The following is a 24575-nucleotide window of genomic DNA, read 5'->3' as shown; positions in this document are numbered from 1 at the left end:
AGTAAAAAGAAAGTCTGTCTCTTCTCTAGCCATCCAGTACTCTTACCTGCAGAAAAGGTGCATTGAGCCTTTCAAAACTTGGGCATACTCTACCATCCCATTCTTTTCCAGCATACCGGCTTCAGGGAGGCTCAGAAATGCTACTCTTTTTCGTTTTCCTAGAGGACCCGTTCCTATTGTCTGGATGGCCCTTGGCAGATAAGCATTCCGGCACTTTAATAGGTGCTCAGAACTTGATTGGATACTTTATTCTTTGAACTTCCACTTTACTTGGAACAATTCTGGCTGCTCCAGAAGCATATGCTTGCCCCATAGGGTTCGCTATAAACCACAAAAGGACAAAAAGGAACAGCTACCACACTGAGTGAAGGAGTGAGCGTGAGCAAGAACAAACTGACCAGTTCCTTTTCTCCAGAGGCCCTCTCCTTCCTCTGTATGCCTGCTTGCTCTAGATTAACTACTACTCTTCCTGAACGGGAAACCACCAGCGCACAGCTCAGAGCCCACGCACTTTCGCGGGAAGACGCGCAGCAGGCTACAGGGAGAATTTTGACCCGTCCGCTCCCCGTCTCCTAAATCGCGTGCGAGCTCTGCGTCGACGTGCGTGACCGCGCAGCCGCAGAACTAGACGAGTAGGCGGGGCCGGCGGGTGGCGGTGGTTAGTGCGGTGGGGAAGTGGCTGCACGTGCCAGTGGGGGCGATGCGTCACTGATCCGCGTGGTGCGGTGGAGGGTCGGCCTCCCTTCGGACCTGTAGCTGGCCTGGTTCTTAGTTAGTATCGTCTCCCTCGGGAGCAGCCGTGGTGGGGGGGGCGGGTGTCACGACGCTTACCGAGCAAGGGTGACTTGCGGGCCTCCTCCGGCAGAGGGGTTATCAAGGGGGAAAAGGGTTTGGAGAGACGGAATGAAGCGGGGGAAAAGGCGTATAGGACTCCCCGGCTGGCGTGCAGAAGGGAGCCAGTTGTCCGGACGCAGAGGGTGGAAATCAGGGAGGGTAGGCATGTCTCTCACGAGGTTGGGGGTCCTTTCCTCCCTTATTCAGGAGAAACAAGAATGAATATGACTCAAGTCCGGGTTCTGGTGGTCGCAGTGGTGGGTCTGGTGGTCGTTGTTCTTTACGCCTCCATCCACAAGATCGAGGAAGGACACCTGGCCGTGTACTACAGGTGAGCAGCTTGTGCAGTCAGCTCAGGTTCTAGAGCAGATAGAAGGAAGACTCCCGGTGGAATGGCGTCTGGGAAGTAGTGTCTTCTCCAGCATTGTGGAGCTCCCCAAAAATGAAGGCAGGCAGGCAGGCAGGCAGTGGTTCCTCCATCTGTAACTGAAGAGATGGGTAAGTCATTGTTGTATTTCATATAACTGGGCAGGGTTTTAGTTTGAGATTCATATGCTGTTTAGAAACTTTGGTCGTATTTGTGATGGTTCTTTAGATTTTCATTTTCCCTTTGAAAGCACGTAGTGTTTGGGTTTGGCTTATAAGGCCGGAACATGATGGCCGTGACAGTTCTTGTATCTCTGGACCTCCAGACACATAAAAACAGCATTGATGGGCCACCCTTATTTTACCCTACCCCCGTTTTTCAGGTTGAGAAAAGGAATGGTATGGAATACGTTGCCCTCTAGTTGAGCGCAGATAGCTTTTTCCTCATTTTGGTGCCACCAAAATGGTGTCTCCTTTTGACAGAGAGAGGACAGTCTGGAGAAATTGCTATAATGATGTATTTGAAAGGGCCTCAATTTTTAGCTTGTTTCCATCATCCCCCCAAAGTGATATTTCTACTTTTAAATCCACCCTGAGTCTTAGAAATAGTCTTCTTCGTGAAACACCAGTTTCAGATGTGGTTTTAGTGATATGTTGTAGGAGATGGAGGTATAGCATAAAAGACAAATTAGTTCGGCATTACCTAACTGGTAGTAAAACCAAGGAAAGAACTTTGCAAGGTAAGGATGGACCTTGAACAGTTTGTTTTTTTCTTAGTTATTTGTTATGAATTCTTTGCAGGCTATCTATATTTTCAAATAGAAAGCTAAGTTCTATGAAGTTACTCTTCAACAGGTAGAATAGGACTTCTTTTTAATGTTTGCCTCCATAGTGCCTCTTTTTTTTTTTTTTATCACTTCCAAGATGCTGTAGTTCTCATGTTCAGAATTTGGTGAACAAGTCCATGATACTCTCTACTTACAGCCTTACTCTACTCCATTCCTTCACCTTTTATCTTTCCATGTTAATTTTTAAAATGTTTAAATATGCCCCCAGTATTTTAATTGCTTTATAGGTAGCTTAAAAGAATCTTGAACCTCAGAGATTTTCCCTTCCTTTCTTCTTCCGTGTTATCTTTTATTTTTATTTTTTATAAAATTTTTTATCATTGTTCAGTTACAGTTGTCCCTCCTTTTTCCCATTGGCTCTACCCTGCTTCGGCGTTATCTTCTTTTTTCAGTCTGGTGATTAAATATATTAGGGTTTGAACTGGCTCATGTTATGCACAATTAAAACACAGCGACTAAGAGCCATTAGAACTTTTTTTACAGATATTTCTCAGACAGTTAAAGACCAACGAAAGTCCTTTGTGTCTGGAGACCCAGAGGTGTGGTTGGTCCAGCTTACGAAACAAGGTGTAACATTAGTTTAATGTGATTTTTTTTTTTTTACCTCCTTAGCTGCGGTAGGTATTTTAGGGATCAGCAGTTGTTCATCATTAGTAATTCGTGTTAGTGAGGCTTTTATAGGTCATTAGCATGAGTAAGAATGAATACTTAGTAGTAGTATTTTAGATTTGAAAAGAGAATTTCTCTCCTTATAATCTTGTCAAATTGAAACATCTTTTTGCAGGGGAGGAGCTTTACTAACTAGCCCCAGTGGACCAGGCTATCATATCATGTTGCCTTTCATTACTACGTTCAGATCTGTGCAGGTGAGTGATTTCTAGGGAAGCCCCTACACTGGAAAGACAGGTGTGACAGGAACAGTTGCCACATTTGTGGGTGGAGATAGATTTCCTTATTACTCAAAGCAAAGGTGGTATTTATTTAAACGCAAGAGTTAAATTACAGAGTATAGGTTACACTTTTGAACCACCTCACCCTCTTGAAATATATTAAAAGTAAGAGCTAGGCACCTTGGAGAAACTGACTTCTTACATCTGTATAATGCTATGCAGCAAGCCTTCTGCTGTCAAAATGAAAGCAGGACTTCAGAACACTCGAAATGCAAACCGGTGATTACTTGGCTTAAAACCGTGTTCGGTTTCCATAGAGGCAAGCTCCTGGACTACTGTGAGCATGGAAGATCTGAATTTTCATACACAGCTTTCCTGCCTCATATTTTTGCCTGGGACATTAAGCATTATTTGATGTGGACCTTTAGAGAGTGTTCTATTTTGATAACATTCCAGAATTTTTAAAGTAGCATCTTATGGAGAACAGTATCCTGGCTATGGGAGACACTTGATAATTACCTGTTGACATAACAAGATGACAAAATAGGGTTAGATTATGACTACTTTTGTAAACTCAGTGGGGTCATAAATCTCTGGATTTGGAAGTTTGTCTTCTATCTGCTGTTTTTTCAGGAGTGAGGAAAATTTAATATATTTAATCTTAAAATTTAAGTCTAGGCTTCTTGCTAAGTGAGAATTTTCATTTCAATTTGTTTTTAGATGGTTTATCTAAACCATCTAGATGGTTTTGTATCTTGAAGTGAGATGTGTTCTCCCTTTAGTCAGACTAATTTCCATGTTGTTTTCCCATATTTATTTTATCCACTCTGGCCTTTGTTCTTGCTGTCACTGTTCTCTCCCCACCTTTCCCTTTATTTCCTCTGTTCTTTCTCAGTCTTTCCAGCCTTTTAAGGCTCATTGCAAATCCCTCTTCTAATCTATAGCTCTGAAGTCTGTATTGTAAATTGTGGCCTTTGGCCTTATTCTTATTCTTTTATTAATGTTGTATTGTTTTCTAAGTTTTTCGTGTGTATTTTCTTTCCAGAAAATTTCCAAGCTTCTTGAAGGCAGGGATTGTAACCCATTTATATCTCTGACCTTTCTACTTGTGAAAGTTGTTAAATTGAGCTGATTTCTCAGGAAGCAGTATGGTAGAATGAACTTGGGACAAGAAACCTGGAGACTTAGGTTCTGGTTCTGACACCAATTAATTGCATGACTTTGCAAAAATCACTTCACTGCTGTAGACTTCAGTTATTCCTCTGTGAAAGAAGAAGTTTTAATTACGTGATCTCACCAACAGCCCAAACAGTTTATAATGATGTTACCAATTGCACCATCAGACCCTTAGAGATTAGGGGCTTTTTTAGATTCGTTCAGTGCCAGGCATATCTCCTCTGCCTTCTTGGAGCTTAGTATGTTAACTCATACTGATGCAGAGATACATAGAAGAACTGTAGGTGATAAACATTAAATAGGTTTTAGAGTTGCACATGTAATAAATACAACGTATATTATATATGTACATACATATGTTGTAATAAAATATAATACAAGAAATGGAAAGGAAATTAGTAAAGAGTTTCAGTGTAAACAAATATACTTTGCATTTACAAAAAAATTGAATGATGACTAAATAGGAGTGTTTTTTAATATGTGAAACAGTAACATTCTAGGAAAGAATTATATTAAGACCATTTTAAGAAATTATTCTAATATGCATGAAACAAAAAATTTATATGAATTTTTAGAGCACAATAGAAGACATACATAGCCTTCTGTGTTGTTGTGGAGTGTGGAAATTGAATTTCGTTAATGTTTTGAGGAACTGTCATAAAATGAACTCATCTCCTCATCAACTGCTCACTCTACCTAGAACCCGTCACTGTGTTTGCCACTGCCCTAATCTCTCAACCCTAGAGTTAGATTGTTTTCCTTCCTGGAGTTTTATATGCAGCCAGTTATTAAATCATTTCTCTGTTATGTCTCCTGGATTGACAGCTTTTAATTTCCATGCACTTTACTAAATCAACCCAAATAAATAAATACTTTAGCTTCCCAGCTTGTTTTCTTGCCTCTAAATATGATGGATACTGAGAAGCACACCACATATGAGCAAAGGAATTAAGGGAAAAAACATGTTTTTGAAAGGTTTATTTTGTGGCTGTATACAAGGTGGACTAGGGAGAGCCCAAGTCCCATTCCCCACTCCCCCTTCTGCCCACCAATGTGCAAGGCCCTCTACGTGATACCATGTTGTGTGCTCAGGATTTCAACTTTATCTGTATTGCCCCTTCTGCCTTAGGCAAGCCAGTCTGCTTCCTGTCACTTGTACCAATACAGTTTATCCTCACCTTTGCGTATTTGAATAGGATATTCCTCTGCCTCATCTGTTTTTATTTCTCCTTCTCTAGATCTGGCTTGGAAATGCTTCACTTCTGAGAGCTTTTCAATCTATCATTTTATGTCTGTCTCTTAATATCTTAACAAGTCACTTTATACTTTGTTATTTTGTACCTGTTATAGTTTGGTTTGTAAGGATTTTATCTCCTGTGTTGGATAGTGAACTGTGGAAACGGGGACCATAACAGGTCCTGTATTCCATAAAGCAATATGGAATGGAATACAGGAGGTATTCCATAAAGCAATATGCTGCTGTGTTGCTTAATAAGGTGCAATGTGTCTAGATGTACTCATTAGGTATTCACCTGTTGGAGGCCTTGGAATGCAGTACGAATCATTGTGGATCCAGACAAAGTGGCAGAGTAATTAAGTGCCAGGTGGTTGGTTCACTGTAAGGGAGTAGTGCTGTGGTGGCACTTCTGTTAAAAAGGAAATCGAGCAAACCATTTGAGACATCGCTAGGGCCTGAACTGAAATATTGACTATAACTTTTTGAGAAGATTGCTATTCATTTCAAAGTTACCTTTGAGTTTTAGGCTACTTGTATGCATTTAATACTTATCTTTTACCTTATTATAAGCAGTAATATTAGCAATGGAATCAAAGTTCAGAGCACAGGTCTTCATGGTAGTATCCTTGTGGGTAAGCCTTGTAGTTGTAATCCTAGGCTGTCTCCAGGCAGATAAGGGACTCTGAGAGGTCGAACACTGAATCTTTCTATCCTGAGTCAAGCATTAGTTATAAACTATTTTGTCTCAAAGCTTTCATGTCCACCAGGATAAAAAGAAATTAGCTTTGATAGCAGATCTTTGGTGACTAAAATTGTAATGGAGCTCTTCTGTACTTACCTCTGAGTAGTTCTCCAGAGGTTTTCCTCTGGGACTGGTAGTTCTTCCACGCTATGTGTCCTGAGTGTTGATGAGATATTTTTTCCTCCCCAGACAACACTACAAACCGATGAAGTTAAAAATGTGCCTTGTGGGACAAGGTAAGCTTTCCCCTCACTAACCATCCTCCCTTTAGTTCGGATGGAGTTTCTCTTTGTAAGCTGTGGTCACTTAAAATCTTTTCAAGGGGGCATGAAAGTATTGGGTTGGCCAAAAAGTCCATTTAGGTTTTTCTGTAAAATAAAAGACGCATTTTTCATTTTCACCAATAACTTTATTGATATGGGTATTTTGAGTATGTTGGCTCTCTCCTGCCATTGGCTTCTAATGGGTGGAGGCCAGGGCTGCTGCTAAATATCTTCCAGTGCATAAGACAGCCCCACAGCAAAGAATTACTTGGCCAGAATGTCAATAGTATGAAGAAACTTCGCAAACCACTTTTGACACATTCAGTCACAGCACCTTCTCCAAACACTGCACAAATCTTTTTTTGCATTTCAGTTTCATTTTTACTTTTCTTAAAATAATAAAGCATAATACTCTTAAAATGTGTTATCTTCCACCATCTTTGATATTAAAATGGCTGCACAAAAATTTAACCAATTTTGATTTTTTTTAAATGCTGATGTGATAGCCATCCCAGTACCATCTAATAAAATGTTTTTGAATTAAGTTAAAGACAGCTAAGCACTGCTAGAGCCTTTGTACGGAAAAAACGTAACAAACTTTGTGGCCAACTCAATAACTCCAGGAGGTTCCTCTTCTGAGCGTTATTTGAGGAAAGCCCTATCTCCCAATAGGAGCTTTCCATTTGGGGAGCCATTAAGGTGTTACTGAAAAGAACCAGCAGACCTGACTTTGTGTATCAGCACTACCCTGTCTGCTTTATTGAGTTTTTTTTTACCTGAGACTATTTTTAGACCACTTTTAGGTTTGTAGCTACATGGAACAGAAACTATAGAGTTTCCCATATATTCTTTGCTGCCACACATTCCTTTATTGACTTTGTTAAGCTCAGTTTCCTCCTTTGTAAAAATTAGATAATAAAACCTATCTTTTGGAGTTATTCTAAGGAATAGAATTACTTTATATAAAGTGCCTAACCCAGCACTTAATCCAGATTAAGTGCTCAGTAACTGATAGTTTACTTCAGAAGGCTAGGAAGTATAGGAAGCTGCTAATTAACAAGACCTGTCTTTCTAGAATGTCAGTTTGATTTCAGGAAGAAAATTTTTTAATTATTTTTTATTGATTATGCTATTGCTGTTATCCCAGTTTTTCCCTCTTTGTTCCCTTCCACCTTCCACTCCCTCAGGCCATCCACACACTATTGTTCATGTCCACGGGTCATGCATATCAGTTCTTTGGCTTCTCCATTTCCTATACTGTACTTTACATGGTTATGCTGTAACCACCTATTTGCACTTCTTAATCCCCTCACATCTTCACCCATTCCCTCACACCCCTTTCCCATCTAGCAACCATTAAAATGGCTCTGTTTCTATGATTCTGTCTCTGTTCTTGTTTGCTTAGTTTGTTTTTTAGATTCAATTTTTGATAGATTTCTATTTTTTGCCATTTTATTGTTCATAGTTTTGCTCTTTTTCTTAAATAAGTTCCTTTAACATTTTATATAATAATGATTTGGTGATGATGAACTCCTTTAGTTGGGAAGCTTTATCTGCCCTTTGATTCTAAATGATGGCTTTGTTGGGTAGAGCAATCTTGGCTGTAGGTCCCCACTTTCAAAGCCAATATTCATGACTTTGAATATTTCTTGCCAGTCCCTTCTAGCTGCAAAGTTTCTTTTGAGAAATCAGCTGACAGTCTTATGGGAGCTCCCCTGTAGTAACTAACTGCTTTTCTCTTGCTGCTTATAAGATTCTCTCTTTATCTTTAACCTTTGGCATTTTATTTTTATTTTTTAAAGATTTTACTTACTTATTTAGACAGGGGGGAAGGGAGGGAGAAAGAGAGGGAGAGAAACATCAGCATGTGGTTGTCTCTTGCTATACCTCCTATTAGAGACCTGGCCCGCAACCCAGGCATGTGCCCTGACTGGGAATCAAACTGATGACCCTTTGGTTCACAGGTCACTCAACCACCAAGCCACACCAGCCAGGGCAACTTCTGGCATTTTAATTATGATGTGTTTTGGAATGGGCCTCTGTGCATCCATCATGTTTGGAACTTTCTGTGCTTCATGGATTTGCATCTCTCTTTCCTTTACTATTTTAGAGAAGTTTTCTTTCATTATTTTTTCAAATCGATTTCCAATTTCTTGTTCTTTCTCTTCTTCTGGTGCCCCCGTGATGTGAATGTTGGAATACTTGAAGTTGTCCCAGAGGCTGCTTACACTATGCTCATTTTAGGGGCTTCTTTTCTCTTCTTGCTGTTCTGATTGGTGGTTTTTTGCTTCCTTATGTTCGAAATCGTTGATTTGTTTCTTGGCTTCATTCACTCCACTATTGTTTCCCTATAAACTGGTTTTTATTTCAATTAGTGTGTCTTTCGTTTCTGACTGGATCTTTTTCATGTTGCTGAGGTGTTCACTGGATCTTTTTCATGTTGCTGAGGTGTTCACTAAGTTCCTTGATCATCCTCATAACAGTGTTTTGAATCTGCATCTGATGGATTGCTTATCTCCATTTCATACAGCTTTTTTTTCTGGAGTTTTGATCTGTTCTTTTATGTGAGCAAGGTTTGTCTCCTTGTTTTGGCAGCCTCCCTGTGTTTCTGTGTATTAGGTAGAGCTGCTTTGACTCTGTTTCCTGGTCGTGTGGCCTAATGTGGTTAGGTATCCTGTAGAGTCTAGTGGCACAGCCTTGCCTGTTACCCAAGCTGCACCCTTCTTGTGGTTGAGTACACCCTCCTCTTGTAGTTGATTGTTGTTGGCAGATCACTGGAAGGGATTTTTCCTAGGCTAGTCAGCTGCAGGGATTGGCTGTGGCCACTTACCATCAGCCTCCATGGAGGATCAGCTGTGCAGGAGCAGGGTGGTGGTGCTTCGACATGTCTGTAGCTGTACCCTGGGTGTACAGGCCCTGGGGTTTACTGGGAGGTGCAGGCCAAGGTCAGCCCCCACCCGTGTTTTTCTCAGGGCCACCCTGCCTGAGTTATAAAGCAGTCTGAGATGGCCGATACTCATGCTGGGCTTGGAGATTCCCAGGGGAAGCCACGTTGTGAATCTAGGCTGGATGCTGCTAGTCCCGGGCTTGGGACTCACAGAGGCCAGCTCTTGCTTGTTTGAGAGCATTTAAGGAAGTTGTGCAGTATGAGCTGAGACCAGCCATTCGTATGGAAAAGCAGTTTGGGTGTACCTGTAAGTTGGGTGGAGTGGAGTCTCTGGGCATCTCCAAGGTGGGTCAGACAGTATTAGCCAGGTTGATGGAGTCTCAGATATGGCATCAGCTTGTCAGCTCTGTGGCTCTGGTGTGGGGGAGGGTTTAGAAAAGGGAAAGTGGCTTCTGATTGCCTTGATACCACATACTTCAGCCTCTCCCAGTATACCACTGGTGCCTTTCATGCTGCCATCCTGATGCTGGAGCTCAGAGGGAGTGAGTCTAAGTAGGTGAGTTCTGTGTGTGGGTTCTTTCACAGGAACCTCTTGGAAGCTGCAGCAGTTTCTTCCACCAACTCAATCCCTGCTCGTTTTTGCAGCAGAAGTTGAGGGGACTTAATCTTCCTGGCACTGGAACCTTGGGCTGGGACTCCTCAGTCCTGAGATAGCCCTCTTGAATTTTATCCCTCTGGCCTGTTGCATGTCTGCACCCCTCCTACCAGTCTGGGTGGATGTGGTTTCTTTAATTTTGTAGTTGTCAGACTTTCCATTCAACTTGTTGTCTGGTGGTGCTGAGTGATGGTTGTTCTGTGTTCTAGTTGTAGTTTTGATGTGGTTGTACAAAGAGGCAAGTCCTATTTGTCTATGCCTCCATCTTGACCAGAAGTCCAGAAAAATTGTTTTCATACTAGAAAAATATGGGTAAAACACAGCTAAAAGCTATTGATGAATTATTAAGATAAGACAGGAAACCAAAAGAATTTTAGACAGTGGCTTGACTATATGTCTTGAGGAACCAATTGTTGATTTCTTGAAGGATGACTTTGAGAAGACCACTGCTTTATTTATTGGCTTCAGTCAATAAGGGCAAAATGCTAAGTAGCTTTAGGTTATAGGTTTAGTCTTCATGTGAACAGGACAGAGGTGAACCTTTGTTATGAGAGGAACTAGGTGAGTATGTATGAAGTTATTTGAGTAGTGGTTAGTGGAGTCATTTTAATCAGTATATGCCTTAAGATTTTCCTTCTAAATTTTATTGTCTGTTATATGTTTAATGTTCTGGGATTATAATAGATTTGTATTTGGCTTACACTTTTTCCTTTTTTATTTTTATTTTTATTTTTTTAGTGGTGGGGTCATGATCTATATTGACCGAATAGAAGTGGTTAATATGTTGGCTCCTTATGCAGGTAGAGTACCAATCTTTTCTGTTGTTTTTATAGTTGTAATCAGAGTATTTATAACTTAATACTACATAGAGATTCCCCAGCAAATAGAAAGGTACTTTGAAAGTTTTATGATCTCATTTACTTCTTATATGTCTAAAAAAATAATCTCTGGAATATTTTCCATTTCCAGGGAATGGTGGCAGAAATAGGTCACAAGTCTTGGCCAAAGTTGACTTTGTGCAACTGTATGGTTTACACTTTGTTTTTAAAGAACAGGACAGTCAAGAATTTCTCCAAAGTAGCATTTTATGCAGTTAGGATGAGATAATTTCCATGCATGCTAAAAATCTATAATTGATTAATTCCCAGTCACATTTATTTGTGACCATAGAAAAATCTTTTCCGGTTTAGATTTAGTGTAACTTGCAAAGCAGTCTGAAAGTCTTTGGTGTGGGGAAACATTTTCAGGGTAAAGATGAAAACCCACGGAGACGGAGTGGATACTGTTAAAAAACTTAATTAGTGGTGAAGAAAATCTGCCTTTTTGTTGTTAGATCCCTCCCCCCCAATTTTTTTTGTGGCAAAATACACATAAATGATCTTAGCCCTTTTTTAAATGTACAGTTCAGTGATATTAATAAATACATTCACATTGTTATGCAACTGTCACCAACTCGTCTTCATAATTTTTTTCATCTTGCAAAACTGAAACTCTGTACCTCCCCATCGAACGGTAACTCCCCACCTCCCTGTCCAGCCCCTGGCAGCCACCGCTGTACTTTCTGTCTCTGAGTCTAACTGCTCTGAGTATTTCATATAAGTGGAATCATACGGTATTTGCCTTTCTGTGGCTGGCTTATTTCAGTTAGCATGAAGTTCTCAAGGTTCATCCATGTCGTAGCATATATCAGAAAGTCCTTTTTAAGGCTGAATAAATACTACTGCATCGTATGTATATACCCTGTTTTGTTTATCCATTCACCCATCGGTGGGCACTTGGGTTGCCTCCACATTTCAGCTGTTGTCAATAATGCTGCTGTGAACATGGGTGTACACGGGTCTCTTCAGGACCCGTGCATCTGTTTTCCCCATTTATCTTTATTAAAATTGGCATGCCTAGTGTGGGGTCCAACCTTTTGGTGTCTCTGGGCCACACATTAAATACATTGGGACACATAATCACAAAAAAACTCATAATATTTTAAGTAAATTTATGATTTTGTGTGGGCCACATGCAGGCTGCGGCTTGGACACCGGCCCTGAGGGGGTTTTATTTTACTTCAGATGTGATACCAAATGTATATTGGAATGTGAGGTCATGCTAAATTTCATGTCACAGGAACAGGCAGAAAGAGCAAAAGGATTTCAGAGCAGAGAGCAAACCATATCATGGCCTGGTGGGTTTGGATTATATTTTTCAGTGATTATTTCCCTTGTCTTTTTTAATCTACTTTCCCTGGTAACAAATCAGTGGAATGGATTATGATTGGAAAAATAGAAGAAGGAGAGATTGCTGTTCTCTTGCCAGAGATAAAGAGGAAACTATTGGATTACCAATTCATTTGGAAATGACCAAGCAAATGGTGAATTAGCATTGATTTAGCAATGCTAATGAATTAGCAAGTATTTATTGATGTCCAGTCTATCAGGGGAAGGCCAGTGGAGAAAATTCTTGGGTCCAATGGGAGAAAACAGCATGTTTTTTTAATTTTTTACTTTTAAATTACAGTTAACGTGCAGTATAAGTTCTAGGTTTACAACCCAGTGATTAGACATTTATATAAGTTACAAAGGGATCACCTCGATAAAGCTAGGGCCCATCGACACCACACAAACTACAGTTATTTCAGTATTGACTGTATTCTCCATGCTGAACTTTACATCCCAATGACAGTTACATCACTGCCAAGTTGTACTAATCCCTTCACCTTTTTCATCCGGCCTCCTAACCCCCATATTTTAATGGGTAAAGCACAGGTCCCAGCATGGTCTAGTGTGTGCCCTTAGGCACATTTCTGAAATCCTCTGTTTCTCAGTTTCCTCAGTTAGATTTTTTTGGTGAGAATTAAATGCTTATGTATGTAAATTGCCTGACATAAAGCATGGCCCAAAAATATTAGCTTCTTTCTATTTTAGCCTGGTGTCTTCTTTAACAGTCTTTAAACACTGCCTTTTTGAAAATGTCCTTTTGCAGCCACTTCCTTCTTCTATTCCCACTGTTCCTCAGTTAGTTCAGGACCTCTTAGCTAAGTTTTGCTTTGCAGTGCAGGGGAACGTTGGTTCTCCAACTTCATTCATTCTGGAAGGCTATTTAGAAGCCATTTGTTCAAAAACCAAATCTCCTTTGTCACCTGGGAGGCACGTGACTGGTCATGCCGACGTCAGTATGAAAGGGTTGTTTAGTTGACAACAGAGATATTTTTTCCATGAACAACTTGGTAGAGACTGAATTGTTTGAGGTGTGAGACGCATGAGAACTGAGGTTTGACTGTAATTGCTGTACACATTCCTGTCTCTGGTCTTAGTGCCTCACAGTTCATGTCCATAGTGCTGCCAAAGTACAAATCTGATTGTGTCGTGCCCTTGCTTGGAAATGATCGGTTCCTTATTACCTCCATATGTATACTCTTCTTACTATGAAATTTGAAGTTTGCCTATTACAATTACAAATGCAATAATATATGGAAAATTGAGCACAAGGAACATACCATGGTTTTTGAGTTATGTTTCATGTCTTCAGTGTTTTTTTGGCACTTTTCTATATGTGCAGTAGATCAACATAACTTTTACCTTGGCTAAATTAGAAGATACATAGCTAAATACGGATTGTGCCTCTCCTTCAGTGTTTGATGTCGTGAGGAACTACACTGCAGACTACGACAAGACCTTAATCTTCAATAAAATCCATCATGAACTGAACCAATTTTGCAGCGCCCACACACTTCAAGAAGTTTATATTGAATTATTTGGTCAGTGTCTTACTTGTTTTAAATATGTAAATAACTAATTGGAAATTTTGTTAGCCTTGTTTATAGATGCTATAATTAGTAAACTTTATGCTATTTGAACATATTTTTAAAGGTTTTATTTTATTTTTTTAGAGAGGGGAAGGGAGAGAGAAAGAGGGGAAGAGAAACATCAATGTGTGGTTGCCTCTCTTGAGCCCCCTGCTGGGGACCTGGCCTGCAACCCAGGCCTGTGCCCTGACTGGGAATTGAACTGATGACCCTTTGATTTGCAGGCAGGTGCTTAATCCACTGAGCACATCAGCCAGGGCTATTTGAAAAATTTTATTGAATTTATAATAGAGCAATTGTCTTTAAAATATTCTTTATCAAACTTATAATAGAGCAATTGTCTAAAATGTTCTTTATTTTAAGATTAAATTTCTTGTGATTAAATCAAGTACTTAGACAAGATATTTTAAGAATGTATGAAATGTATAATATATAACTTGGTGGAAATAGGAAAAGATCATTAATTACAGGCTGTATACTATTTTTACTATGATAACTTATTAAAAATTAGCTTCGTTGCTATTTTAATAGATAATTTGGGGAAATTTAGAAGTCCATGTCTGATAATTTGCTGACAGGACTCTGTAAGTAGTTATACTCACACCTGAGCTGCATTACAGCAAAAGGATGCAAAGCAAAATCAGCAAAAGGAAAAGGCACATGGGTGTGGTCTGAAGGAAACCAGGCACAAGCTTTCAAGAGTACAGTAGAGAGTAGAGCAGAGCAGAGTGGGACACACTTAATTACTCCAGCACTGAGTCGTGACACCTGTGCAATGTTATCTACTACTTAGGGAAACTCATTAGACTCTGCCTGGGATCTTCACTGGGGGCTGGTGATGTAGGGTGTCTGGTATGTATCAAAATTCCAGACTACCAGTAGGAAAGCAGGTGTTTGGCATAAACCACATGGTTTGAATAAACAGTTTAAGCACAATGAGTCATGACCAGTTCTGTAGTTCATGGGAATCCTCTCAGAATCCAGATTCCCAGGTGACAAGCCAAGGGCTTAGAAAAACAGACTTTTCTAAGGATGGTCGCGTCAGGCCTCCTGTGTTTACTCTTTTTCTGCACAGATCACTTCTCATTTGTAATAATGAAAACTCTGACCCGGGATTGGGTTGTCGGGATTGGATTGTTGGGATTGGCTGCTCACTGCTTTCTTGGAATTGATAATGAATTTCTCAGAGGCAGGTAGAGGGGTGGTTAATCAGTTTAGAAATCTACAGTTGATTCCTCATTGATGTTTGGCAGCTATCGAGATGGTCCATGAGAAAACCGATCTGTCCTGGCTTGGCACATCACCTGTCTTTTTAATGTCAGTGAAAGTATTGTCGAGGTGCATTGAAAACTCATGAGTTATAAGGCCAAGTGAAGTGACATCTTTATTGTCCATTCTTGTGTGCTTCAGTGACTTTCCTGTGAGCCTCCCTCACCCCACCCTCTCTATTTTTAATTCTAAAACAATAGGCAGAGGTCCATGGAAATGAAATTTAGTTATTTGGGCATTTGGGGTAAAGACTGATTGAATATAGGATTTTTTTTTAAAGAGATGGGAGGGGAAAGAGAAAGAGAGGGAGAGAAATATCAGTGTGTGGTTTCCTCTTGAATGCCCCCTACTGGGGACCTGGTCTGCAACCCAGGCATGTTCCCTCATTGGGAATAGAACCAACAACCCTTTGGTACGAAGATGGGTGCTCAATCCACTGAGCCATACCAGCCAGGGCCTTTTTTGTTGTTGTTTTTTGTGAGAATCAGGACACATGTTAAGTAACAATACTGAATTGGTAATCTCCAATGGAGATCTAGGAGAATCTAGGTCAGTGGAGACCTAGATTCTCCATTTATTGGATCAACTTAATTTCTTTGATAATTCCTCATACTTTCTCCCACACAACAGAAAAAAATCATACATAAAATATATTTGTTTTCATATATATGTGGAGCACTTTAAGCTCTATAACAGAACAGTACTGTGGAAATTTTAGGTCTAACAATGACTGGTTTTGTTTCAATATCAATACAATGTAAAAATAATTTTTAAGTGTCATGAAAGCTGTTGTTTTTGGCTTCAAAAACAGATCAAATAGATGAAAACCTGAAGCAAGCTCTGCAGAAAGATTTGAATGCCATGGCACCCGGCCTCACCATACAGGTAAGCCTTTTTCCTAGAGAAATTCTCTGGGAATTGGAGAGTTTTGAATTTAATTGTCCTTTCATCAGACTGTTTACCCAGCAGTTATTTAATTGAAGTGCTGTGGTGGTTTATAGAATACCTTACTCAGTTGGACTTTAGGTCTCTGCCAAAATAAAAAACTCTTATACTTTATCATGAACTCTTGGATAAGCTGAGGCTCTTAAACGGAAATAAAATCCACATACGGTGATGTGTTGAGGCATTACTAAGATATAGTAATTGTTATAAATCAGTGTAAGAGTATTCCTTGCTGTCAGTAAGATTATGAAACAGGATTTCAAGTATAAGATTTAAACAATAGTAATTCTAGACAAAGGAAATGTCCTGAAGTATTAATCGACAAATTGGATGATTAGTGCTATAACAGTTTAGATATAGAGAACATTTCAAGAGAATCTGTCTGGAACAACTGTGATTGAGTTGGGATTTTAGGTAGGTCTGGAATTAATAGAATTTCTGTGGGGAAAAGGAGTACAGAATGTGTTTCAAGTTGGGATGGCCAGAGTAAAAGCAAGGTAGCAGGTAATGGTGGCAGTGGCGGCCGCAGCATTGGGAGATAGAATGGTGAGAGGTTATATATACCTGCTTTGGGGGGTCAGTATTTTTTCAGATTGGCTGGAAATCCATTAGTAGATTCTAAAATCAGTTTTAGTGTGTCATGACCAGCATTTTTGTAAAATGGAATTGAATAGGAAAAGTTAGTGCAGTGCAGTAAGTTAAAATACCATTCTGTGAAACTTTTGTTTTATGTAAATACATGGGTAGGTGTTTATACTGGGTGTCGCTGTAAAACATGTTTCTTACTGTGGTCATAGTAACATTTGAAAGCCATGACTTCTCCAGTATCGTTTCTCGATCAGTTGATCATGGTGGTGAACATTACTGCAACTAAAGATAAAGCTCTTTGGTGTCGCATGTCTCAGCTCTCACATTGTTGTGGGAAATGATGAAGCGACCAAACACTGAGGGATTTTGGAGTACGAGGTTTATTCCTTTTACATGCATGGGCTCAGAGGAGTCAGCCTCCAAATTCTGAGCAATGAACAAAGGATTCTTGGGGAATATATAGATTAGGGGTCTTCCTATCTATGTGGCAAAAGCAAGATACAGAAGCTGAATGAGGTAATTAGTCCTGTCTAGGGGCAGAGGCAGGGCTCAAGGACACAGGAGCAAAATGCGATAATTTAGTTCTGTCCAGGGGCGGTAGCAGAGCTCAAGGACACAGCTATCTACGGGGCAGAAGCAGAATGCGATAATTAGTTCTATTTACGGGGCAGGGTTCAAAGGCTCCCATTATTCAGTTTTTCAAAGTTTTTCAAAGTTTCCCATATTAACATTGCTACTGAAAGGGTGCATTCACTGTGAGTGACTGTACATTATCTCATTAACAGCACTGGAAAGGTGACTAGGGTTTTTCCTGTCCTCATTCATACTCTGCCGTTCTCTCTGCTAGGTGCCTGAGTGGGAGGGAGCCTCCAAAGTTAGGGGTCATTTGAAATATGTTCAGAGCTAACTTTGTAAAATCTTCTTGGTTGTACATTCAGCTGTAGTTGGAGTAGCTTTTCAAGTTTAAATACAATAAATGTGAATGTCATAGATTCTTAGATTCTGCCAGGTTGTTACTTGGAACCTGTAGCTCATTCTTTTTTTAAGAGCTGCCTAGAATCCCTTGCCTTTTATTTTGTAGCCATTTCCATATCAAGTTTCCTTTTTTTATGTGCTGTTAGTAAGCAAAAATGTAGTTAACATTCCTGACACATCTCCTTTTATGTACAAATTACCTTTCAAAGTGGCTCTACAAATCTACATTCTTACCAGCACTATGTGTGAATACTTGTTTTTCTCTACAGCCTCACCAGCATTTGAAGCAATCAGACATGTTAATTTTTGCTAAATAGATAGGTTTGAAGATCTCTGTCTTTTTTATTTGCATTTCCTTAGTTATTATGTTAAGTATCTTTTTTTTTGTATTTGTACTCTCCTCTTTCAATTGCTTGCTCATATCCTTTGCCTGTTTATCTGCAGGGGTTTTTTTCTTACTGATTTGTAGTAATACTTTGTATATTCTGGATGTTTTCATAGACATGTTATATATTATATTGTAAAAAAATTAGATATTAGGGAAAAGATGAATAACAAAGTAAAATTAACCAGTAATCTTTATATGTTTGTTTATAACTATAAATAATGTTATAATATTCAACTAAAGTGGAATCATGCCATAGTCTCTCTTTTCAGTAACAGTATATGAGCATATAAGCATCTTTTCAAGTCAAAAATACAGATTTGGGGCATCACCACTTTTAATGGTTTTATTTCATCTCTGTGGCTTCAAGTTTTTATTGTTATGTTCATGTTGCAATGACCAAGCTTGTTATAAACATCTTTTAAAATCCTTCCCTTAGGATAAATCCTTACATGTGGGATTGATGTGTCAAAATGTATCCCCATTTGGGGGCTTTTTGATACATACTGCCAAATTGCCTTCAGAAGAACTTGAACAGCTTACACTCACCCATCAGCAGTGTTGGTGAGCTGTAGTGTCCTACATGTTTGATTGTGATTGGACCCAAATAGTCACCCGTAGCACACCTGCTCTCTTAATCCTTTTGGAGAAAATTAATCTGGCCTTTTGTATTAATTACTGAGGTTGAATGCCTAGGCTATTTACTGGCTGTTTGTATTTCATTTGTGAATTGTTTGTTGTGTTTGCTCATTTTTTAGTTATTGATCTATTTTTCCCTTGATTTAAATAAGCTATTTTTAGTAAGTTAATTATCACAAGTCTTTTAAATGCATAGGAAGCTTTTTATGTAATAATTTTAGCATTTCTTTTTTTATGGTGTTTTGAAATGCTGGCATGCTTTAAGAGCTTTTCACCAGTTTTGAAATACAGAACTTTTTTTAAAAAACATTTTTCTTATTTTATTTATTTATTTATTTTATATTTTTTAAGATTTTATTTATTTCATTTGTAGACAGAGGGAAAACAAGGGAGAAAGAGAGGGATAGAAACATTAATGTGTGGTTTCCTTTCACATGCCTGCAACCCAGGCATGTGCTCTGACTGGGAATCCAACCAGCAACCCTTTGGTTCACAGGCCAGCACTCAATCCACTGAGCCACACCAGCCAGGGCTAAAATACAGAACTTGAATAAAATTAGAAATTACATTTTTCTCTACTTTTACAGTTGTATTTTTACCTTTAAGTCTTGAATTTATCCAGAACCCATTTGAGGTCCATGGTGAGGCAGGGCTCCAGTCACCCCCCAGCACCACCAGTTTAGTAACAACAGTAGTTCTGAGTAATTTGCGCTTCAGTGTCCCCGTGTTTGAAATGCCTTTGTATTGTATGCTAAATTCCATTATATAGTAGGGGAGGTTTGGGGGGGACTTTATTCTGGTCCATTGATCTTTCTATTTTCTATCCTTTGATTAAGTCATTGAGCCCTTGGTCTTTTCCCATCAAATCTACTTCTCTTCCGTTTTTTTTCTTCTTATTAGTAATGGCACCTTCTTCCCCTAAGACCAATCTAGATGCCTGTCCTACCACAGAAATCCATCTGACACTTCATGGCTCCATCTTCACTGCCACCTCCTTAGGCTGAGTCCGTCTGAATGTCTGCTCTAGTCTGTCTGGTTTCCACACTTTCATTTCCACTCTTCTCCATGTCGTTTTCTTCACAGCAGCAAGAAGGATCTTTTAAAGTTATATATGTTTGTCATTTATGTAAAAAGTTATTGAAAAAAATAGTACCTTATATACTACATTTTTAAACTGGTAAATCAAAACCTTCATCGTTTTGGTTGCTTTAGTCTTGATATAGTTTCTTATGATACTTGGAATGCATTTTTAGAACTTCTAAGCCTGTTTTTCAGCCTTTCTATTTTTAACACATTATGGTTACGATAATGTTTTTTACTCACCTTTAAAATACAGTAAGTTAGATTATCTTTTTAAAACTAATGGTGGTTAATATTTCTGCAAGAAGAGTTTTCATTATTGATATTTTTAAGTTCCATCAGTCACCTCAACTGGTGTGTAATTTTAAAATTGGAAACATAGATATAATGGCTTTACTTAATCACATCATCATTTTTGTTTCCTTTAGAATATCTGACCCAGGTGAGAAACTCCTATCCCAAATTAAATTAATACTCAGGGATTTAATGAGTTTTAATGCTGTTAAATATGTAGTACTTTTTTTTAAGCATTAAGGCAAATTTATTGTATATGTATGTTTGCTGAGTTCATTGTCTCTAGTAATTTTTTGGTTAATTTCCTTAGTGGGTGGGGGGATGTTTATTATGTATGTGTTAAAAAACACTTAACATGGTATCTACCTTCTTAAGTGTGCAATACATCCTCACTGACTATAGGTAAAATGTTGTACAGCAGACCTCAAGAGCTATTTTCTTGCTTAACTGAAACTTTGTAAATTTTCTTTGATTTTTTTTTTAGTTACATAATTATACCAAAATAAAAATCTTGATTTCCCCTTCCATAGCCTAGTATTTCCCAGTCCCCAAATCATGCTACTTTAATTCTGCACATAATACTTACAAGTATCTGAAATTCTCTTGTTTATTTATTTGCTCTTTATCATTGTCTGATGTGTTTTCTCCCTCTTAAATTTAGAATTCCGTGGCAGCAGTCTCGCCTGTTCATTGACATACGCACAGTGCCTAGAAGAAACAGCACTTGGCCCAGACTAGGCACCAGTTAATACTTGTTTTAAATGAATATTCTCTGTAACAACCAGTGTTTTCATTTCTCCCTTCTCTGTAGCTACACCCAGTTTTTCTTGAACTACTGCTTTGGCAAATTAGAGCAGTAAAAATACACAATCTTGATTTTTTTTTCCCATGTTATTTAGGGGAGAGACTAGTCTATTCTAGCTTTAGGTTTAAAAATATGCTTATAACTCAGGGGTCAGTTTCAACAGATGAATTTATTTCATCAGCTTTCCCCCCCTTTCTCCAGTACTCTTTGTGAGTGTGTGTTCATTTGGGCCATTGTTTGTTTGTTTTTTAATTTTCTTAAATTTTTTTTGTGATGCAACTTGTTCCTGGTATCTGTTCCAGGTATTTGTAATTTCACATATTTGAAAATTATGAGATTTCCCAAGATTGGCAAGCATGCAGTATGTTCTGCAACCTAGTATGGCAGGATAGAAGTCTACAGAAAGCAGTTCTATTTTATGCTTCTTTTTATACGACTAAAAAGTTAGGTGGCTAGTGTCTTAAATGCAATGTGACAATGCTTTCCTTTGAATCATATTAAAAGGTAATGGAAGTCATCTGTGTTTCTTAGTCACATGGTGAAATCTGACATTTCTCACAAATGCTGGCTCTGAATTTTTGTCTCCTGGATATCTCCACAGGTGGTTCTTTATGGTCTCATATGCTTCGTCTTCAGGGTGTAATGAGTCCCCACCCTGTGGCCCCCAGTTTCTTATCCCATTTCATTCTGATTTCTTGTATTTATTTTAATTATGACAGCCCTTGAAATTACGTGCAGATTTGTTCTCTTTCATGTAGGGAAGGCTGTGTTTCTTAAACATTTTAAAAAGTCTTTTTTCAAATGCCTTAAAACAAGGGTATTTAAGTCTTTGTTTCTTAAAACTTTAGCCAGTTTTCAGAGGAAAATTAACTTTCTTCAGACCAGCAAAGTGTTTTGTGTATGTTTGCAGTACAGGAGGGAAGTGAGGGATGTTTAATTAGTAAAATCAAAAGGTTTTGAGAGATCAAGTCCTGAAATACAAAAGTCATCCTTCAAAAAAATGCACTTACAAAGGACACAACATAATTATTTCAAAGTTCACTGGTTAGGAAAACAAAGTTTCTACTAAACGGTGTCTCCAAAGGGAAGTTGACTTTGCTCCTAAGTGAGATTCTAGAAAGCATATAAGCTCTTAGTTGATACTTGTTTTCCTTCTGCCTTTCACTGTTTGTAGCCAGTCCTGAGTGATTGTTGTTTTAAAAAGAGGTAAATTCATTTACTGCTCACTGTGTTAAGTTGCGTATACCACCTGGATTTTTGTTTTTTACTGTTTTCTACTTGACAATTTAAATCTTGGAATGCTGTCTTCCTTTTATTTCTTCGGTTTGAAAGTTACAAAAGGAAACTGAAGTATCCAACTAAAGAGCTCTGGGGAAGGTCTTGGAGGGCGATTATTTCCTCCACTGGTGTGGAGTGGCTTTTTCTGTAGCCAGGCTTGCTTGTTTTTTAGGAAGCAAGAAGCAGCTTATCCTTTATTATTGGTGTGATAGCTGAAAAGTAGCTTTTCTCATGGGATCCCCACAGGTGTTAGTAGGCAGGTATTTCATAGTTGTTTTGTTAGTTTAATTTGAGGAGCTCTTCTGTAGAAGATTTAGTTTGAAGATTTATTTTTCAAATATACTTTGGCTTTTTCACTTTTATTTTTTAGGCTGTGCGTGTTACAAAACCAAAAATTCCAGAAGCCATAAGAAGAAATTTTGAGTTAATGTGAGTAATATGCATGGGATCCCAATATTTTATTTAGGGCTGTCTACACAGTAATACACCAGTCCGGAGGAAACGCATGTGAGATACTACACTCAGGGGTGTATTGTATATCTGTCATCCATACTTCAGTTCACTAGATACTGCCTATTCTAGTGTCTTAATTCCCACTAGACTCTTTCAGCTTTCTCTTTATATTAATGGACATTTCAGGAGCAGCATCAGTGGCTAAGGATGCAGTTTGCTGTAGAACTATTGTTGGAAGCCTAAGGAGCTGTAATTTTGTTGTGAATAATACCTTGAATTAAATGCTAATAGGAGAGAGAAAGAGTCCTAGCTGTTAAGGTTGAAGAGAGTGCCTATATTCTGTTACTGCGTTACAGTGATAAGAAGAGACTCTTTCTTGGTATGGTGTTTGGTTTGTATGTGATTGTATATCTAAATACAGATTTGGAGAAGCTTTTCCTGAGTTTACTTCTAGTGGTATTCTCTTTTATGTGTCCAGGGCTGACTGGATAAATTGCTTGGGTGACATGTTTCTAAGTGCTTTGGGAGATCCCTGCTGGGAGAATACCTACTGTAGTTAAAATGGCAATGTTATTGTCATACGACAGACTGAGAAGAAACAAAAGCCTTTAGGAAGTCTGATTGGCGTGTTAAGAGGAAAAATAAGAAATGCTGGAAAAGTAACTTCGCAAGATGTCTAAATATAAGGGGCCCAAAGTGTGATAATACTTTGGAATGCTACACTTCTGAGTCCTGTTGTTCCCAAGTCTGTACCTTCTATTCAGGGTTTTATTTCCATTTTTTTCCTTGTAGAAAAGGAACTCTTTAGAAACTTTTAAGCACAGTATCACACTGAGCAGATCAGGGTCTCATCTATTTATAGAAAAAATATTTATTGAAGGCTAAGTGTGGTCTTAGGCTTTCAGTTTGATGGCTTCTGGTGATGGCAAAATGAATGCTGTGTGTTCTCTGCCCTCAAATTCCCCATTGTATCCAGAATGTCATTTTATGTCTTTATCGATGTTGGAAGGAGGAAAGGGCAGAGCTTTGAGTAAATATTTTGGGGAAACCATTGTAGTTAACCTTTCAGGAAATTCTGGATCTTTCCTAATTCTATATATACTATTGGATTTCCAGAGTTAAAGGCACCTGGGATCATCCAGCCTAACCTGCCACGTGATCACCTAGTTGCCACCTGTACATGCTTAGTGTTGGGCCAGCCGTTTCCATTATTAGAAAGCTCAGATTCTTAGAAAATTTTTTCTTACATTGAGCCCCAGTTCACCGCCTAGTACCGTAAACTGCCATCCAGTTACATCTTTTGTACAGCAAGTAAGGCCACCGCACAGGGGTGTCTGTCTGAGGAGGGGCTGAAACCCAGCTCCTTCCTTCTTGTCAAGCCATGCACCTCAGGGGCTGCATCTTCCCGGAGGTCGATGCCTTCTGCTGAGTGGTCCAGATGTGCTGTATGAGCAAGGTGGGGGCCTGACAGCAAAGGAAGCATTTATGCTCCAGATACTTCCAAATCACAGATCTTTCCATGATACAGTTAGAGGAAAAGTTCAGATTAAAATTTGCATGCACTAAATTTGATTCCTATCTCTGGGTGACTTTGGGCAAATCATATAATCTTTCAACCTCAGATTCATTATATATAAAATAGAGTAACACTCTCATTGCCTACTTAATGGATCAAAAAGTTCTTTTTGAAGGTGGTTCTCTGACCCCCCATAGAGTCAGCATTAACTAACTGCCCGTGACTGCACGTCATTTCTCATTTTTATAATATTTTGTCCACAGGGAGGCCGAGAAGACAAAACTTCTTATAGCTACCCAGAAACAGAAGGTGGTGGAGAAAGAAGCTGAGACAGAGAGGAAGAAGGCTATTATAGGTATTTGGATTTCTTTCTTGAAAGGGTTGTCTCTAAGTACAGGTATTGTGAGTTTGTCCTGTTCTTCGTCAGCTTCATGTTAGCTAGTAATAGGACTCAAATAAGATAGCATCATATATAGTTGAGAATTCTGGAAACTTCTTTACACAGTCAGGTGTCCTACAGCCTTTAAAAGCAGAGGACACCAGTACCTAAGTGTTTAATCTCTGTACCATTGTGTCTTTCTCAGGGACGGGGACAGTGGGTGGGGCTTGGGCACAGGTCTAGCCTCTGTGGATTAGGGCTTTTGTATATACAAA

The 24575-nt window shown here is 38.9% G+C and overlaps 1 protein-coding gene across 6 annotated transcripts in view; it reads left to right on the top strand.

Annotated features, from left to right (window-relative positions):
• Positions 1–641: 641 nt before the first annotated feature.
• Positions 642–24575, top strand: part of ERLIN1 (ER lipid raft associated 1) — a 46974-nt gene continuing 23040 nt past the window's right edge. For 4 of the 6 annotated variants that reach the window (XR_008392246.1, XM_053668551.1, XM_053668553.1 and 1 more), the window contains exons 1-8: positions 788–1165; positions 2833–2914; positions 6283–6329; positions 10637–10698; positions 13521–13646; positions 15775–15848; positions 22323–22381; positions 24185–24276. Coding sequence is in view for 5 of the 6 variants with exons in the window: in XM_053668551.1 (XP_053524526.1) it covers positions 1053–1165; positions 2833–2914; positions 6283–6329; positions 10637–10698; positions 13521–13646; positions 15775–15848; positions 22323–22381; positions 24185–24276 (655 nt within the window). In the remaining variant the exon portion in view is untranslated. The other 2 variants (XM_037166341.2, XM_037166344.2) reach the window with 2 other exon arrangements.

Source organism: Artibeus jamaicensis, unplaced genomic scaffold (assembly GCF_021234435.1).
Source record: "Artibeus jamaicensis isolate MK-2021 breed Jamaican fruit bat unplaced genomic scaffold, CSHL_Jam_final contig_490, whole genome shotgun sequence".
Taxonomy (NCBI): domain Eukaryota; kingdom Metazoa; phylum Chordata; class Mammalia; order Chiroptera; family Phyllostomidae; genus Artibeus; species Artibeus jamaicensis.
This window is presented reverse-complemented; position numbering and strand designations above follow the sequence as displayed.